Here is a 20,337-nt window from a genome sequence, read left to right as displayed (position 1 = left end):
TTCAGGTTCCTGGGTTCTACACACCTGATAAAACACTCCCATCATCTGATCAAAAAGTCTCCCCTCCCTTAGGCATAGATGAGCTTTAGTTTCCCACAGATAATCATAAAACATAATGTGAGTCTTAAGTATATTTTCCAAACCCTTTTTTCAATGTTGATGTATCGTAATAAACATCCCAGCAGTTAAAACTTAATACCCTTTTCTAATATACCTAGACCAACAAAATTTTAATATCATAGTATATAAATACAAAGTCCCAAAGAATTAAACTTCAACATCATGATTAAATCTTCGCAATTCAAAGGACGATCAAATATAATTTTCCTAGTACATCTAGCAAGGTTCATGGATCATTAGCCTAATTATATTTCCTTTTTATTATGTCATTTGGCATTCTGTTTTTTTTAGCCATCTATTTAGAAATGCAAAAATAATATTTTGACTAAAAGAAAAAAATTAAAAAGTTATTATTGTTGCATTCTTTGAATTGACTGGGTATGCTCTACAAATAGTTTTAGGAAAAGCATCTCCAAAAGTATAATGAATCTTTCAACATCTAAAGCAAATCTAGAATCCACAATATGTATGTTCATCTAACTATAGCTTTGTATTTTGATGTGAGGCTTGCAACAGAAATGCATTATTAAAGCAGATACTAGAGGCGATCCTAAGATGGCAGAGGAATAGGACTGGGAGACCACTTTCTCTCTCACAAATTTATGAGAAGAACATTTCAACGCTGAGTAAATTTCACAAAACAACTTCTGAATGCTGGCAGAGGACATCAGGCACCCAGAAAAGCAGATCATTGTCTTCAAAAACAGGTAGGAAGAAATACAAAGGACAAAAAAAGAGACAAAAGAGGTAGGGAGGGAGCTCCGTCCTGGGAAGGGAGTCTTAAAAAGAGAGAAGTTTCCAAACACCAGAAAACACTCTTGCTGCCGAGTCTGTGGTGAGCCTTGGAAGCACAAAGGGCAACATAACAGGGAGGAAAAATAAACAAGTAATTAAAACCAACAGATTACGAGCCCAACGGTAACTCCCCCAACGGAAAAGCAGTGCAGATTCCTGCACCCACCACTAGCAAGTGGGGGCTGGGCAGGGAGGCGCGGGCTGCAGTCTTTTTTAAGAATCGGGCTGGAATGCCCCGAGTGTAACCAGAGCGAACTAACTTGGGCTAGCAAACCAGACTGTGGGATAGCTACCATGCGAAAAGCTCTAACATAAGATACCACCAGGACTGCACACAGAACAAAGGACGGAACAGAATTAGCTGGCTGCAGACCATTCCCCTCCGGTGACAGGCAGCCAGAGCCGGAAGGGCCGGAAGGTGGCAAGAGCAGCCCCAGAGAGACATTAACTACCAAACTGCAAACAGGCTTCTCTGCTAACTAAGATGTCTTGGGGTTCTGGACAGTCACCATCCGCCTAAGAAGGGGTGCCAGTTATACATCCAGAAAACTGAGCAGCAGGGACGGGAAAGGCGATAAGTTGCAGCGATCGTGCTCGCCAAACACCCGAGCTACTCAGACCTGGGAACAGCACAAAACGCAGGCCCAACCAAGTCTGTGCCTCTGAGGACTACCTGAGTGCCTGAGCCTGAGTGGCTTAGACCAGGGAGATGCATGCAGCCCAGGGCCAGCCTCAGACGGTTCCCGGTGGAGCAATCTAGAGCCTGAGTGGTGTGTGCTGTGAGCGGGGGCAGGCCCAGCATGGTTGAGACACTATGAGCACACGCCAGTGTTATTTGTTTGCAGCCTCCCTCCCTCCCCACAGCACGACTGAACAAGTGAGCCTAAAAAAAAAAAAAGTGTCCACCACTGCCCCCCTTGTGTCAGGGCGCAAAACAGACACTTAAGAGACCAGAAAACAGAAGAAGCTAAAACAGAGGGAACCGCCTTGGAACTGACAGGTGCAATAGATTAAAACCCTGTTGTTAGTACCGACTATATAGGAAGGGACCTATAAATCTTGAGAAACATAAGCCGGACCAAGGAACTATCCGAAAATGAACTGACCCCACACTGCCCACAACAACACCAGAGAAAGTCCCAGATATATCTTTACTATTTTTAGGATCATTCTTTTTTTGTTTGTTTGTTTTTTCTTCTTTTTTTTTTAACATTTTAAAATTTTTAAGTCCTCTATTTCTCCATTAATTTTTATTTTTATAACCTACTATTACTTTTCACAACAAAGACCCTATTTTTAAAGCAAACGCCATATATATATATTTTTTGTGGTGGTTGTTGTTGTTTCTTAATAATTCTTGTGATTTTGTTCTTTTTTTCTTTCTTCTTCTTCTTTTCCTTAATATTGTATTTTTGAAAATCCAGCCTCCACTCTAAATTTTAATCTTTGCTTTTTGGTATTTGTTATCAATTTTGTACCTTTAAAAACCCATTCTTCAGTACCCATTTCTACTTGAGAGCAAGATTACTGGCTTGACTGCTCTCTCCTCCTTTGGACTCTCCTTTGTCTCCACCAGGTTCCCTCTGTCTCCTCCCTCCTCCTTCTCTTCTCTACCCAACTCTGTGAATCTCTGTGTGTTCCAGACAGTGGAGACAACTTAGGGAACTGTTTACTGGCTGGATCTGTCTCTCTCCTTTTCATTTCCCTCTTTTATCCTCCTGGCCACCTCTGACTCCTTCTTCCTTCTCCTCTTCTCTGTATAATTCTGTGAACATCTCTGAGCAGTCCAGACTGTGGAGCACACATAAGGAAGTGATTACTGGCTAGCTTGCTCTCTCCTCTTTTGATCCCACCTCATCTCATTCCAGTCACCTCTAACTGCCCCCTCCCTCTTCTCTTCTCCACGTAACTCAGTCAACCTCTCTGGGTGTCCCCCAATGTGGAGAAACTTTTCATCTTTAACCTAGATGTTTTATCATCGGTGCTGTATAGATGGAGAAGTCTTGAGGCTACTGTAAAAATAAAACTGAAAACCAGAAGCAGGAGGCTTAACCAAATCCTGAGAACATCAGAGAACTCCTGAATCCAGGGAACATTAATCGATAGCAGCTCATCAAATGCCTCCATACCTACACTGAAACCAAACACCACCCAAAGGCCAACAAGCTCCAGAGCAAGACATACCACACAAATTCCCTAGTAACACAGGAACACACCCCTGAGCTTCAATATACAGGCAGCTCAAAGTTACTCCAAAACCATTGACATCTCATAACTCATTACTGGACACTTCATTGCACTCCAGAGCGAAGAAATCCAGCTCCACCCACAAGAACTCCGACACAAGCTTCCCTAACCAAGAAACCTTGACAAGCCACTAATACAACCCCACTCACAGAGAGGAACCTCCATAATAAAGAGAGCTCCACAAATTCCCAGAATACAGAAAGGCCACCCCAAACGCAGCAATATAACCAAGATGAAGAGACAGAGAAATACCCAACAGGTAAAGGAACAGGATAAATGCCCACCAAACCAAACAAAAGAGGAAGAGATAGGGAATCTACCTGATAAAGAATTCCAAATAATGATAGTGAAAATGATCCAAAATCTTGAAATCAAAATGGAATCACAGATAAATAGCCTGGAGACAAGGATTGAGAAGATGCAAGAAAGGTTTAACAAGGACCTAGAAGAACTAAAAAAGAGTCAATATATAATGAATAATGCAATAAATGAGATCAGAAACACTCTGGAGGCAACAAATAGTAGAATATCGGAGGCAGAAGATAGGATTAGTGAAGGAGAAGACAGAATGGTAGAAATAAATGAATCAGAGAGGAAAAAAGAAAAGTGAATTAAAAGAAATGAGGACAATCTCAGAGACCTCCAGGACAATATGAAATGCTCCAACATTCGAAGTATAGGAGTTCCAAAAGAAGAAGACAAAAAGAAAGACCATGAGAAAATACTTGAGGAGATAATAGTTAAAAACTTCCCTAAAATGGAGAAGGAAATAATAACCCAAGTCCAAGAAACCCAGAAAGTCCCAAACAGGATAAACCCAAGGTGAAACACCCCAAGACATATATTAATCAAATTAACAAAGATCAAACACAAAGAACAAATATTAAAAGCAGCAAGGGAAAAACAACAAATAACACACAAGGGGATTCCCATAAGAATAACAGTTGATCTTTCAATAGAAACTCTTCAGGCTAGAAAGGAATGGCAAGACATACTTAAAATGATGAAAGAAAATAACCTACAGCCCAGATTACCATACCCAGCAAGGATCTCATTCAAATACGAAGGAGAAATCAAGAGATTTACAGACAAGCAAAAGCTGAGAGAATTCAGCACCACCAAACCAGCTCTCCAACAAATTCTAAAGGATCTTCTCTAGACAGGAAACACAAAAAGGGTGTATAAACCCAAACCCAAAACAATAAAGTAAATGGCAATGGGATCATAGTGAAAGTGAAAGTGAAGTCGCTCAGTCATGTTTGACTCTTTGCAACCCCATAATCGGGTGAAAACACAACAACCCAAAACCTGTGGGACACTATAAAAGCAGTGCTAAGGGGAAAATTCATAGCACTACAGGCATACCTCAAGAAACAAGAAAAAAGTCAAATAAATAACTTAACTCTACACCTAAAGCAACTAGAAAAGGAAGAAATGAAGAACCCCAGGGTTAGTAGAAGGAAAGAAATCTTAAAAATTAGGGCAGAAATAAATGCAAAAGAAACAAAAGAGACCATAGCAAAAATCAACAAAGCCAAAAGCTGGTTCTTTGAAAGGATAAATAAAACTGACAGACCATTAGCCAGACTCATCAAGAAACAAAAAGAGAAAAATCAAATCAATAAAATTAGAAATGAAAATGGAGAGATCACAACAGACAACACAGAAATACAAAGGATCATAAGAGTCTACTATCAGCAATTATATGCCAATAAAATGGACAATGTGGAAGAAATGGACAAATTCTTAGAAAAGTACAACTTTCCAAAACTGAACCGGGAAGAAATAGAAAATCTTAAAAGACACATGACAAGCACGGAAATTGAAATTGTAATCAGAAATCCTCCAGCAAACAAAAGCCCAGGTCCAGACGGCTTCACAACTGAATTCTACCAAAAATTTCGAGAAGAATTAATACCTATCCTACTCAAACTCTTCCAGAAAATTGCAGAGGAAGGTAAACTTCCAAACTCATTCTATGAGGCCACTATCACCCTAATACCAAAACCTGACAAAGATGCCACAAAAAAAGAAAACTACAGGCCAATATCACTGATGAACATACATGCAAAAATCCTTAACAAAATTCTAGCAATCAGAATCCGACAACACATTAAAATGATCATACACCATGACCAAGTGGGCTTTATCCCAGGGATACAAGGATTCTTCAATATCTGCAAATCAATCAGTGTAATTCACCACATTAACAAATTGAAAAATAAAAGCCATATGATTATCTCAATAGACGCAGACAAAGCCTTTGACAAAATTCAACATCCGTTTATGAAAAAAACTATCCAGAAAGCAGGAATAGAAGGAACATACTCCAACATAATAAAACCTATATATGACAAACCCACAGCAAACATTATCCTCAATGGTGAAAAATTGAAAGCATTTCCCCTAAAGTCAGGAACAAGACAAGGGCGCCCACTTTCACCGCTACTATTCAACATAGTTCTGGAAGTTTTGGCCACAGCAATCAGAGCAGAAAAAGAAACAAAAGGAATCCAAATTGGAAAAGAAGAAGTAAAACTCTCACTGTTTGCAGATGACATGATCCTCTACAAAGAAAATCCTAAAGACTCCACCAGAAAATTACTAGAGCTAATCAATGAATATAGTAAAGTTGCAGGATATAAAATCAACACAGAGAAATCCTTTGCATTCCTATACACTAATAATGAGAAAGTAGAAAAAGAAATTAAGGAAACAATTCCATTCACCATTGCAATGAAAAGAATAAAATACTTAGGAATATAAGTACCTCACAACCCAGATAATCATCATGATGTGATCACTAATCTAGAGCCAGACATCTTGGAAAGTGAACTCAAGTGGGCCTTAGAAAGCATCACTACAAACAAAGCTAGTAGAGGTGATGGAATTCCAGTTGAGCTATTTCCAATCCTGAAAGATGATGCTGTGAAAGTGCTGCACAAATATGCCAGCAAGTTTGGAAAACTCAGCAGTGGCCACGGGACTGGAAAAGGTCAGTTTTCATTCCAATCCCAAAGAAAGGCAATGCAAAAGAATGCTCAAACTACCGCACAATTGCACTCATCTCACATGCTAGTAAAGTAATGCTCAAAATTCTCCAAGCCAGGCTTCAGCAATACGTGAACCGTGAACTCCCTGATGTTCAAGCTGGTTTTTGAACAGGCAGAGGAACCAGAGATCAAATTGCCAACATCTGCTGGATCATGGAAAAAGCAAGAGAGTTCCAGAAAAACATCTGTTTCTGCTTTATTGACTATGCCAAAGCCTTACACTGTGTGGATCACAATAAACTGTGGAAAATTCTGAAAGAGATGGGAATACCAGACCACCTGACCTGCCTCTTGAGAAATCTGTATGCAGGACAGTAAGCAACATAGAACTGGACATGGAACAACAGACTGGTTCCAAATAGGAAAAGGAGTACATCAAGGCTATATATTGTCACCCTGTTTATTTAACTTATATGCAGAGTACATCATGAGAAATGCTGGACTGGAAGAAACACAAGCTGGAATCAAGACTGCTGGGAGAAATATCAATAACTTCAGATATGCAGATGACACCACCCTTATGGCAGAAAGTGAAGAGGGGCTAAAAAGCCTCTTGATGAAAGTGAAAAGAGGAGAGTGAAAAAGGTGGCTTAAAGCCCAACATTCAGAAAATGAAGATCATGGCATCTGGTCCCATCACTTCCTGGGAAATAGATGGGGAAACAGTAGAAACTGTCAGACTTTATTTTTTTGTGCTCCAAAATCACTGCAGATGGTGACTGCAGCCATGAAATTAAAAGACGCTTACTCCTTGGAAGGAAAGTTATGACCAACCTAGACAGTATATTCAAAAGCAGAGACATTACTTTGCCGACTAAGGTCCGTCTAGTCAAGGCTATGGTTTTTCCTGTGGTCATGTATGGATGTGAGAGTTGGACTGTGAAGAAGGCTGAGCACCGAAGAATTGATGCTTTTGAACTGTGGTGTTGGAGAAGACTCTTGAGGGTACTAAATGTTTATGATGTATTCTTCCAAACAGATCTAAATTTTATTATAATTGGTATTTCACATATTATTTTAGGTCTAAGAGACAAATAGAACCATCCAACCAAAACATAGCCTTCCCATGCTACAATAAGAAAACTTAACACCAATACAAACAACTAGGCCTGTCAGAGTATCATGCAGGCCATCAGCCTGTGAACACTGAAATATCCAGTGACACTGATATACATAAAAATATGATAACACATATTTTAAAATCTAAAGATAAAGATTTGCAATTAGTAAAAGTAAGGCACAGATACTTCCCTGGTGGTCCAGTGGATAAGAATTTGCCTGCCAATCCAGGTTCACTCCCTGGTCTGGGAAGATCACACATTCCACAGAGCTGCTAAGCCTGTACACCACAACCACGGAGCCCATGCACAAGGATGGGCTAGGCTGATATGAGGCTGCAGAGACAGTGGCAGCAGAGGGTAAGCCGAGCCCACACGCCTGCAGGCTCCCCAGCTGTCATGTTTCCACTGTTACTATTACTACTACTGAAGCTGCTGCTGCTACTGTGTTTCCCAAAATATATTTTCTGAGGAACTCATTTGACATTGGATTAACTAGAAACTTCTTTTTGAGGGAATTCTTACTGTCAAAATTATTCCAATGTACATCCTCTCACTTTCCTGCTCATAAGCTCAGTTAAACTTAATCTTTAATTGGACATGAAGATCTTGAAGTGGCTTAGGAGCACTTAGGATCACTCAACATTAACAGTCACTGAGCTCGCCTGTGAGTGGCAAAACATGGGTCACTTGTACTCGCTCTAGGATCACATGTATTCGCTGTAGAGGGTTTCTTAAGAACCTTAAAAATGGACAGGTTTGCGTGTATGTGCAATGTGTCAAACAGGGGCCTCAGGCGACACTGGTTTTTCCACCTTCCTCTTGATTCCTTGGGAGATGGGGCTACTATTGTGTCAAATCAGCAGGTTGATGTTTAATTCTGACCTGGCAGCATCACAGTCATTTGTTAAAGGAGAACTAGGTGAAATAACAGTCTGATAAACTCCCTGTACCTTCTCAGCAAATCTCCTTATGTTTTGCACAGTGAAGATGGGTGAGCTAAGACATCAGCACAGAACTTAAGCACAGGTGCCATGAGAAAAAGTAAAAGGCTCTGTCTTAAGTTACTTGGGGGAGAAAGGATTGAGAAATACCAGACACTCCTCACTGTTGCCACTCGACACCCACAGAGTATCTTCTTTCTCATCATGCCACACAGCAAGGTGTCCAGCTGAGGAACCTCCATTACCACAACGAAGACGTGTTTTCTGAGAGTTGTTAAAGGCCAGAACATTCAGCCATACTCTTAGTTTCAAGGAGACAACAGATCACAAAAATATTTTAGCTATTTTGAACTATTTAAAGAAAACCAGAATTCTTAGCTTCCATCATGTATGAGAAGAATAGCTTGAAACATCTTCATAAAACCAGGTCACAGCATTAATGGCTATTAATTTCGCTGGAAATGAATGTCTGCATATGATAAGGGGAACCACTTGTTAACAGTTTGAACTGTGCATGTCTACATACATCCAGATTTTTTTCAATAGTAAATATTGCAGTGCTGCACGAGCTTAGGGTGGTTGCATCCATGGACATGGAACCATACAGAGGGACCCCAAGTACAAAGGACTGACTCTAATTTAAATGGAGATTTTCAGCTGCTCAGAGGGCTGGCACTCTTGACCCCATATTGCCTGTATCTGGAAAATATGTTTTCCTTAAGCAAAATTTTAAATTAGATGGAAATTTTAAAGTAGATGGAATGGATAGATTTTTCTTCCAAACACAACACAGTTAAATAAAACTCACTTTCTTCAGCCATATAACTGTTTGTAGGAGATTGGTCTTTCACCAACACATCAGGAAAAAAAAAAAAAAACACTTTTCCTTCCAAAAACAAATCTGAAAAGCAGGGCTGAGAACTAGACCCTGGCCAAGAAAATGCTGACAAGCTCACTGGGAGTCAGGATGGAGACGGGTCCACAAACTGTCTTTAAGCTGAAGGTCAACAGCTGCATCACCACCAATGGGTACAAATGATAACCCTGGCAAAGGTCTGTCCCCATGGTTTACGGAACAGGCTCATGACAGGGTGAGGCAACTGTGCTGAGATGATGCTCCACTCAGACGTGCAGCTTGCATGAAAGGAGGCATCTCATGCCAACTAGCTGAGGTTGCTGTCTTCATGATTTGGACATAATCTCAAAGCAATCATAAAATCCTACACTTTCAGGCATTATGAGACAGCTTCCTTATCTATGTTCACTTAACAAAGAAAAGGCAGTGATGGGAGGCAGGGAGGGCAAGAATTTCATCCCATAAAACAGATGCCCCATGTCATTCCTGTCCGCTTGATAGGTGAAGGCCCTGATGCCCAGCCCTCCATGGCCTATGCTGCCCTGCCCATATTCCTCACCTAAACAGTTTTTCCATCACCAGTACCATCCATGAGAAGACATGATGACTCAGTCTATGCGTCCTATATACAAAGATGCTGTGGGAAAGATTTTTAGACTATTTATCTCTGCCAGAAAAAAATGTGGTTCCCCATTTACCTTTATTCCATGACAGAGCCACCTTGACCAAATTGATTATTGTGAGATAAGTGATTTTCTGGCTTTAATCATTATCAGGAATAGTCATGGGTATGTATAAAGTCCTCCTACAGTTGCCTGGTTTATTTGCAGAACAAATGTTTATTCAGTGCCCACAAGGTGCAGGTTTACCATTGTTTCTGATCTAAAGTCACCAGCAACCAGCTGTATCACAATAAATGGTTCTGAAAAATTCACTGTGTCACATTTGAGTGTCAGAGCAATAGAGATGTGTGGCGTGAGTCTGAAATGAATACGGATGAAAACAACTCTCGGTCAGACATCTAGCTACAACTTCCAGGTCAGAGCAAAAGTTCACAGGACCATATCACCCCTCAGTTTTCACTCATCTGGGGAGGCTGTATCAGGAGAGTCCTGAGGCTTCAGACCTCAATTATCTTTCTTTCACCCAAAAAGAGCTGCTACCACCCCTCTTCAGGGTGAAAGATGAACACCAACAGCAGTGTCTTCCTTCTGAGCTCATTGTTCTGGGCTTTACTATACTTTCCTGAATGGCTGCTTTGAGAGATACACAAAATTAGTTCATGATCAAGGCCACTGTGTGGACCAGTGGGAAAATATTGTATGAAAATGTTTTCTTTCAAATGCACTTTTCTTTCTCTCTAGGACTCAAGTGTCACAGGATGCATCAAAGGATCTAACAGAGAATGGAGATGCTGGAACTGGATACAAGAGTCTCTTCTCTGTGTCAAGTTCAAGGTGATTATTTAGCTAGGTTCTACACGGCACTCAGTTGTTAGAATAGGAACAAAATACCAAACACATGATCAGTTACTAAGGACTGGATTTCTTGCTTGATTTCCAGTTTGTTTCTAGACAACTAATTGTAACAACAAGCAATTGCTAAAATCTTGGAAATATGGATCATGGGGCTACAAATCAAATAGTCAGAACCTGATCACTTGGTGGAGATGATTATTTGCTATTCTATCTGGGAAAGTCTTACTTAACCACATGTTCTAAACCGCTAACCCCTACTATCTGCTTACAGACAGTGGAACGGACACAGCCCTGAAAATGGTGTCAAAGTTTTTCTCCAATGAAAGTTCACACTTATACCCAAAATACTGTCCAATTTCAGAAAACACATGAATACTCACTTGCTTAGCCTTGGTCTTTGTGATGGTGTCAGAAATGGGTTTCTTCCTTTCCTTGACAGTAGATTTAGAAAACAATTCCTCAAATTCATGACAATCTATGGATGGTTCTTCAATTTTTTCCCAAATAAGTGAAGCACTGGAGTCTCTAAAGTTAAGCAAAAACCCATGAGAGAGGCGTCAAGCTGGACTGCAGGGACAGGAGGACACAGGCACCAGAGGGGCCAGGAGAGGATGAAGGGAGGTTGGGGATGGGGGAAATCCATCCCCATCCCCTTTTCTGTAAGATCAGCACTTGTTTAATCAACCAACATGATGAGAAACAGCATCAACACAGGATGGAACCTTTGCCTAGAAAGGAATTCTTTCTAGGCATTGCCAGGAATTCTCAGTCATCAAGTCATTGTATAAAACATGTAAGAACCCTTTTTAGTATGGATCTCCAGGCAAGAAATGTCTGATATCTCACATTCCAACCTGACCCATAAGTTTCATGGGTTAAAAATAAATCACTTTCTGCCTACAGAGAGTGGCATTTCTGTCTCCCTACCACTGTCCAGCACTCATGTCATCTGACTCCTCAGTGATCACAGAGACAGGTAGGTAGTACCACCTGAAAATGAAGGTCCATTTTAAAAAGCAAAACAACAAAATAAAAGAACTTCATATAGTGCATATGGAAAAAATGAGTTTGGAGCACAGCTAGAAATGATGCCTCAGCAATTAGGAGTGACTCGGAAAAGTACTCAGAGAATGAACAGCAAAGTTAGAAGCAGTGATTCTCCACTATGATTCAGAGAAGAGAAAATTAATGTAAGAAATGACGATGAGTCTACTAAACATCCTATTTCTAAATCTGTGCCACATCACAGACAGCCACAAATTCAAAGTCATGAGAACTCGGGATAAGAAAGTCCAGGAGAAATTTAAAGGGCATGTTTTCTCTGGCACCACCCCAGGGTTCAGGGAACCAGGTTATGGACCATCCATGGGTAAGTAATACACCAGCAGCAAACCTGCTGGGAGGCATTCTTTTATAAATATCATGTCTTTCATAAAGGTCATGTAAGTCTGTGATTTTATGACTTCACAGCATTGTAAATCATCTATAGAAGTGCCATGAAATGGTCAGACCTAAATCATTTCACACATGGGGAGAAATCCACACATGTGGATTTTTGTGTATCACTTTTCTGAATACTAAAACAAGACCATGCCTTCAAAAGGATGCAGAATACATCCTCAAGGGTTTGTCTGTTTAATGATTTGATTTACTTTTATAAGTTATTTGTCAGAGTGAGGCTTTGCAAAAAGGCAACAGCTCACATAAGCTAAGAAAGATCTATCCATCAATCCTTAAAAGGTCGATTAAAAATTAACCATGTTGAGGTTTGACAGAAAACAACAAAATTCTGTAAAGCAATTATCTTTCAATTAAAAAAGAAATTAATTAAAAAACTATATAGACAGAAATGTGTACATTGATACATATGATTTATCACTTGGATACTTCTGGAGAAAAGTCTAAAATTGCTCCACTAAATATTGATGTAAAAATCTACAGACTAGCTTTGGAGTGGTACAGAGAGGAAACCACTTCTCTCATGTTGACAAATTATGCAAAGAGGAACGCCGCTGGTGTTACCTTCTACTGTGCAGCTGAATTCTTGTCCAATATAGAGGCTTCATTGGCCGACAAGGCTCTACTGGCTGCTTCCTACTCCCTTTTTCCTGATTCATCCCAAATCCAAACAAGCCAAGAGGCAACGGAGGAGGAAGAAAGCCACACACCTGAGGTGTCGGTAAAGTGCTACTCCCAACTTGTCGTGGGAGAGGAAGGCCTGATCCAGCAGTGGGTGGGGGCGGAGGGGTTAGAGGAGGTGGAATCCCCACACCCGGAGGAGGAGGAGGAGGAGGTGGGGCAGGAGGTATTCCTTCACTGGAAAGAGGTGCAGGAGGAGGAATTCCCACTCCGGGAAGAGGGGGGGTGGGGGGTATTCCCATGCCTGGAAGAGGAGGGGGAGGAGGTGGAGGAGGGGGAGGAGGGATCCCCACCCCGGGAAGGGGCGGGGCGGGAGGGATCCCCACCCCGGGAAGGGGCGGGGCGGGAGGGATCCCCACCCCGGGAAGGGGCGGGGCGGGAGGGATCCCCACCCCGGGAAGGGGCGGGGCGGGAGGGATCCCCACCCCGGGAAGGGGCGGGGCGGGAGGGATCCCCACCCCGGGAAGGGGCGGGGCGGGAGGGATCCCCACCCCGGGAAGGGGGGGGGCGGGAGGGATCCCCACCCCGGGAAGAGGGGGGGCGGGAGGGATCCCCACCCCGGGAAGGGGCGGGGCGGGAGGGATCCCCACCCCGGGAAGGGGCGGGGCGGGAGGGATCCCCACCCCGGGAAGGGGCGGGGCGGGAGGGATCCCCACCCCGGGAAGAGGGGGGGCGGGAGGGATCCCCACCCCGGGAAGGGGGGGGGCGGGAGGGATCCCCACCCCGGGAAGGGGCGGGGCGGGAGGGATCCCCACCCCGGGAAGGGGCGGGGCGGGAGGGATCCCCACCCCGGGAAGGGGCGGGGCGGGAGGAATTCCCACTCCAGGCAAAGGTAGAGGAGGGGTTGGCAGCATCTCTGGACCTAGACAAGGAGGAGGTGAGAGGCCTGCTGGACTGGGCAGTGCAGGCCCAGGTGCACCGGGGGTCAGGGGTGCTGGGGAAGCCTCGGTGCTCAGGCCAGGCATCAGAGGGGAGGTCTCTGGAGGCAGAGGTGGTGCAGTGGGGATGTCACAGCCGTTTCCAGAGGAGGGGAAAGCAGAGTGCTCCTGGCTGGTTTCAAACCCAGTGTGAAGAGGATGGGAAGGCTGGGACCCCGCCTGTCCATGACTGTCAGACCAGGGGAGGGATGCAGGCGGTGGAGGCTGGAGGGACGGCTGTGCATCAAGCTGAACTGATATTTGCCTTGGAGACACGACCAAAGAGATTTCTGAGCAGAACATGGTCTGAGGTCCCGAAGGCAAGGGCAGCCCTGCTGATTCTCCATGTGCGGTCAACGGTAGGGGGCCCACCAGCGGGCCCCCCCCAGGAGGAAGTGCCAGCACACCACCATCTTCCATCGGGGACGTCTGGATGGACTTGGCCTGTACAATCCTTTCATATCCGACATCCTTTTCGCCCAACTTGAGGGCTTCCAGACCCGTGTCTAGGGCGGGATATTGTTTCTCCAGCTCAGCTATCTTGGTCTTCAGATCCTCGATGGTCTGCTCCAGCCGCTGGATGACAGTGGCCTGACCCTCAGACTTCATGTCGCACACTTCCTGGGGGGCAACACAGACATCACAGTTGAACAGAAAATCAGGGATACTCCAAACATCAAAAACTAGACCCACCAAACTCAGCAAAATGTATTCATTTGTTACTTCTAAAAGCTCGCTCCATGGAAACACATTATTAGTTCTACTATGTGTCCCTTCTTTGCCCTTGGATTTCAAAGTGGATTACATAGATGACCATGAGGTCCTAAGGCCCTTCTCTAATTAATCTTCAAATGAAATCGTGGAAGATCAGCAGACCTCGGTGAAGAGGGAAACCAAGGCTGAGTGACAGACCCACTTAATTTCACCATAGACCACTCTCCTTCTTGCCCAGTAACATCTGCTATATGAGGACATTTCCTAAAGATATTTTAAATTCTAAGTTTTAAAGTTAATTGCAACTTCTAAAGAGTAATCTCTACTGGAATCCCCAGTAAAATCATGAGAAATATTTGCAACACCCACACAAGCATGTATAGGCATGTCTTACGTGCATGTATAGAACTTATATCACACTTACTACAATTCAAATATTTTATTCAAGGCATTTCTGAAAGGGATACCTTTGGTCGCCACAATTTATCACAATAGCCAAGAGCAACTGTGCCCATGTATGGGTCACTCTCACCCCCAGACGGTACCTTCCTCTCCCAAAGCATGCCATCAACCTTTCAAGGAAAAGGACTTTGGGTAGAGAAAAGGGGAAAACCCTCTCAGTAAACTGACTGCCAATAACAGATGAGTAAGAAGAAAAGAGGAGGCAGAGGAGTGGGCAGAGAAAAATGAGGAAAGCAGGAACAGGAGAAGGAAGAAGAGGCGATGGACCCCAACTGAGTGAAGCGCAGGTCAGACACCTGATCACACAGGTTCACCTGTCCCACATCGATGTGGGGATGAGAGGGCCCAGAACTGCTTCTCCAGAGCGTCCAGGGCTTTTCACACAATACCCCAACAGAGGCCACCATCCACAGCATGGACATGTTACTACCTTCCCCACATGGGAGCCAGGCCTGCTCTTAACCTATCAACTGAGAGGTGATACAAAGATGATGCAAAGTATGAAACTAAACTCCTATCCTGCTTGCCAAACACTAAATCCAAACAAAGTCTCCACAAAATAAAAAATAACTTACTTTGCTATTTTTTAAAAATTCAAAACAAATATATAACCCATTTACAGTGGAAAAGCTGCAGACAGACAAGACAGAAATGGGTATTTACAATAAATGAAGCATTTTTGGTGTTATGCGTATATTTATTTAAAATCTTCACAGGTAGTTTCTTTTTGCATGGGGGTAGGGAAGGTATAAAGATAACAGTCTTAATCCTAAACCCACTATTTCTTCTCTAAAAATTCTATATTTTACTATAACATTTCACTTGCTGAACATCAATTATGATGCTTATTAAAAGCAGAACTTGTAACTTCAAAGACAAGCACCTACACAAGGTTCTTATTTCCCTATAATCAAAAAATACCAAATAGCCCTTACTGTGAAAGAAAGCTGAAAAGGAAATTAATTTACCTTTTAAGTAATAAAGAAATATAAACACTTATTATAGGCAAAATTGTGCCAGGCACTTCTATTTATGGGTATGTGTGTATGTGTGTATGTATGTGTGTGTGTATATATATATATATATATATATATATATATATGAAATCTAAGTCACTATTTTTCACCAATGTCTATACAAAAGACTAAAGAATTACAATACATAGGTTGGGAAATCATGTCATATATTCTCTAAATAGTCCATGGTAAAAGAAATAACTATAATAAAATAATTTGTAATATCCTATTTAGCCATTGTAGTTAACTTCACTCTCCAATTATGATGCTAGTAAGCACAAGAAAATCCAACCTAATAAAATTATAAATATTCACTATTTTTGCCTTATGGGTTAGTAAAATATATAGATTATTTTCATTTTTCCAGTATAATCTTAGGAGTGACCATTAAGCTTAGATAAGTCTTTTTTGAGTTGTCCTGGTATGAAGTAACGCTCTGATTTTCTCATTTCTGTAATGAACATATAAAAAGGCTACTTGATAAAAGGCATGCAAGTAGTATATTCTAGAAGTGTTTTCCAAAACTCAATTATTAAAAAAATTTTGTACTGGGATATAGTTGATATATGTTTCAGGTATACAACACAGGGATTTACAATTTCTAAAAAGTTATATTCCATTTACAATTACTATAAAATATTGCCTATATTCCCTGTGCTGGACTATATATCCTTGAAGCTTATTTTATACATAATAGTTTGTACCTCTTATTCTCCTACAACTATTTTGTGACTCCCCACAATCCTCTCCCCACTGATAACCACTACTCTGTCCTCTGTATATGTGAATCTATTTCTTTTTAGTAAATACACTACATCTTCTTTATGCACTCATCTCTTGATGGAAACTTAGGTTGCTTCCATATCTTGGCAATTGTAAATAATACTGCTATGAACACTGGATGCATGTATCTTTAAAAATAACTGCTTTATTTTTTTGTTTGTTTGTTTGTTTTTTAGGTAAATATCCAGGAGTGAAATTGCTGGGTCATACAGTAGTTCTGGTTTTTTGAGAAACCTCCATACTGTTTTCCATAGGAAACATTCCCACCAAAAGGGTACGTGGGGTCTGTTTTCTCCACATTTTTGCCATTCTCTTGTTATTATGTTCTTTTTTTAATACTTTATTATTTTTTCATTATTTTTAAACTTTTACTGAAATATAGGTGATTTACAATGTTGCATTAATGTCTTCTGTACAGCAAAGTGACTCAGATATACATACCTCACATCAGTTCAGTTCAGTTGCTCAGTCGTGTCCGACTCTGTGACCCCATGAACTGCAGCATGCCAGGCCTCCCTGTCCACATATATATATATATTCTGTTATTTGTGTTCTTTTTCATGATAGCCATTCTGAAACTCATTGTGGTTTTGATTTTCATTTCTCTGAGGACTTATCACGTTAAGTATATTTTCGTGTGCCTGTCAGCCATCTGTAGGTTTTCTTTAGAAAAAAATTCAGGTCATTTGACTATTTTTAAATTTTTTTTTTTTTTGATGTTGAGTTGTATGAGCTGTTTATATAGTTTGGAAAGTAACCCCTTATCAGTCATATAATTTGCAAATATTTTCTCCCATTTAATAGATTGTCTTTTGTTTTGTTGATAGTTTCCTTTGCCATCCAAAAGCTTTTAAGATTAATTAGGTTCCATCTGTTTATATTTTATTTCTTTTGATTTAGGAACAGATCCAAAAAATGTATTGATATGATTTGTGTCAGAGTATTCTATTTTTACTTCCAGCATTTTTATGGTTTCTGGTCTTATATTTAGGTCTTTAATCATTTTGAGTTTGTTTTTGTGTAAGATGCTAGAGAATGTTCTAATTTCATTCCTTTCCATGTAGCTGTCCAGTTTCCCCAGCACCACTTACTTAAGAAACTGTTTTGTTTTTTTTTTTTCCCATCTATTGTATATTCTTCCCTTTGTTGTAGGTGAATTTGACAATACAACCTCAGACTTATTTCTGGACTCTCCATACTCTTCCATCGATCTCTGTGTTTGTTTTTGTGCCAGTACCATACTGGTTTTGATTATTGTAACTCTGTAGTATAGTCTGAAGTCAGGGAGCCTGATTTCTCTAGTTTTGTTCTTTCTCAAGATTGTTTTGGCTATTCTTTTGTGTTTTCGTACAGATTTTTATATGTTCTAGTTCTGTGAAAAACATCCTTAGCACTTTGATAGGAACTATATTGAACTGTGGATTTCCTTGAGTAGTGTGGTCATTTGAAAAATGTTAATTCTTCCAGTTCATAAACACAGTATACCTTTCCATCTGTTTGTGTCATCTTCAGTTTTGTTCAGCAATGTCTTATAGTTTTCCAAGTACAGGACTTTCATCTCCTTGAAAAAAAGTGAAAGTGCAAGTCACTAAGTCATGTCTGACTCTTTGTGACCCCATGGACTATACAGTCCGTGGAATTCTCCAGGCCACAATACTGCAGTAGGTAGCCTTTCTCTTCTCCAGGGGATCTTCCAAACCCACGGATCAAACCCAGGTCTCCTGCACTGCGGGGAGATTCTTTACCAGCTGAGCCACAAGAGAAGCCGAAGAATACTGGAGTGGGTAGCCCATCCCTTCCCCAGCACATCTTCCCAACCCAGGAATTGAACCAGATTCTTCTTGCATTGCAAGAAGGTTTTTTACCAACTGAGCTACCAGGGAAGCCTTCAGTTCAGTTCAGTAGCTCAGTCGTGTCCGACTCTTTGTGACCCCATAAATCGCAGCATGCCAGGCCTCCCTGTCCATCACCAACTCCTGGTGTTCACTCAGACTCACGTCCATCGAGTCCGTGATGCCATCCAGCCATCTCACCCTCGGTCATCCCCTTCTCCTCCTGCCCCCAATCCCTCCCAGCATCAGAGTCTTTTCCAACGAGTCAACACTTCGCATGAGGTGGCCAAAGTACGGGAGCTTCAGCTTTAGCATCATTCCTTCCAAAGAAATCCCAGGGTTGATCTCCTTCAGAATGGACTGGTTGGATCTCCCTGGAGTCCAAGGGACTCTCAAGAGTCTTCTCCAACACCACAGTTCAAAAGCATCAATTCTTCGGTGCTCAGCCTTCTTCACAGTCCAACTCTCACATCCATACATGACCACAGGAAAAACCATAGCCTAGACTAGACGGACCTTAGTTGGCAAAGTGATGTCTCTGCTTTTGAATATGCTATCTAGGTTGGTCATAACTTTCCTTCCAAGGAGGAAGCATCTTTTAATTTCATGGCTGCAGTCATGATCTGCAGTGATTTTGGAGCCCCCCAAAATAAAGTCTGACACTGCTTCTACTGTTTCCCCATCTATTTCCCATGAAGCGATGGGACCAGATGCCATGATCTTCGTTTTCTGAATGTTGAGCTTTAAGCCAACTTTTTCGCTCTCCTCTTTCACTTTCATCAAGAGGCTTTTTAGCTCCTTTTCACTTTCTGCCATAAGGGTGGTGTCATCTGCATATCTGAGGTTATTGATATTTCTCCCAGCAGTCTTGATTCCAGCTTGTGTTTCTTCCAGTCCAGCATTTCTCATGATGTGCAAGTTAAATAAGCAGGGTGACAATATACAGCCTTGACGTACTCCTTTTCCTATTTGGAACCAGTCTGTTGTTCCATGTCCAGTTCTAACTGTTCTAACTGGAACCAGTCCATGTCCAGGGGCCGTGACGCTGAGGAGCCACCCCAAGCCCGAGGCCAGGGCCGGCGGCCGGGAGGAGCAACCCAAGGAGCCATGGCTGCGCAGGCACAGGAGGGCCTAGAGGAGCTATCCCACCTTGAAGGTCAGGAACCACAGCGGTAAGGCTCGTCCAAGGTAAGGAGCAGCGGCTGTGCTTTGCTGGAGCAGCCGTGAAGAGATACCTCACGCCCAAGGTAAGAGAAACCCAAGTAAGATGGTAGGTGTTGCAAGAGGGCATCAGAGGGCAGACACACTGAAACCATAATCACAGAGAACTAGTCAATCTAATCACACTAGGACCACAGCCTTGTCTAACTCAATGAAACCAAGCCATGCCTGCGGGGCAGCCCAATACGGGCAGGTCATGGTGGAGAGGTCTGACAGAATGTGGTCCACTGGAGAAGGGAATGGCAAGCCACTTCAGTATTCTTGCCTTGAGAACCCCATGAACAGGATGAAAAGGCAAAAGGAAAGGATACCAAAAGAGGAAGTCCCCAGGTCATTAGGTGCCCAATATGCTACTGGAGATCACTGGAGAAATAACTCCAGAAAGAATGAAGGGATGGAGCCAAAGCAAAAACAATACCCAGCTGTGGATGTGACTGGTGATAGAAGCAAGATCCGACACTGTTAAGAGCAATATTGCATAGGAACCTGGAATGTCAGGTCCATGAATCAAGGCTAATTGGAAGTGGTCAAACGAGATGGCAAGGGTGAACAACGACATTCTAGGAATCAGCGAACTAAAATGGACTGGAATGGGTGAATTTAAATCAGATGACCATTATATCTAGTACTGTGGGCAGGAATCCCTTAGAAGAAATGGAGTAGCCATCATGCTCAACAAAAGAGTTCGAAATGTAGTACTTG

At 42.1% G+C, this 20,337-nt stretch overlaps 1 protein-coding gene across 1 annotated transcript in view; it reads right to left on the bottom strand.

Moving 5' to 3' along the window:
- FMN2 (formin 2) overlaps positions 1 to 20,337 on the bottom strand; it is a 359,973-nt gene that overhangs the window by 198,842 nt on the left and 140,794 nt on the right. Inside the window, exons 5-6 of the mRNA XM_052639523.1 lie at positions 12,574 to 14,228; positions 10,932 to 11,076 (exon numbers count right to left, since the gene is read on the bottom strand). Of these exons, the coding sequence (XP_052495483.1) occupies positions 10,932 to 11,076; positions 12,574 to 14,228 (1,800 nt within the window). The remainder of the gene's footprint in view (positions 1 to 10,931; positions 11,077 to 12,573; positions 14,229 to 20,337) is intronic.

Source organism: Budorcas taxicolor, chromosome 5, assembly GCF_023091745.1.
Source record: "Budorcas taxicolor isolate Tak-1 chromosome 5, Takin1.1, whole genome shotgun sequence".
NCBI classification, from domain to species: Eukaryota; Metazoa; Chordata; class Mammalia; order Artiodactyla; family Bovidae; genus Budorcas; species Budorcas taxicolor.
This window is presented reverse-complemented; position numbering and strand designations above follow the sequence as displayed.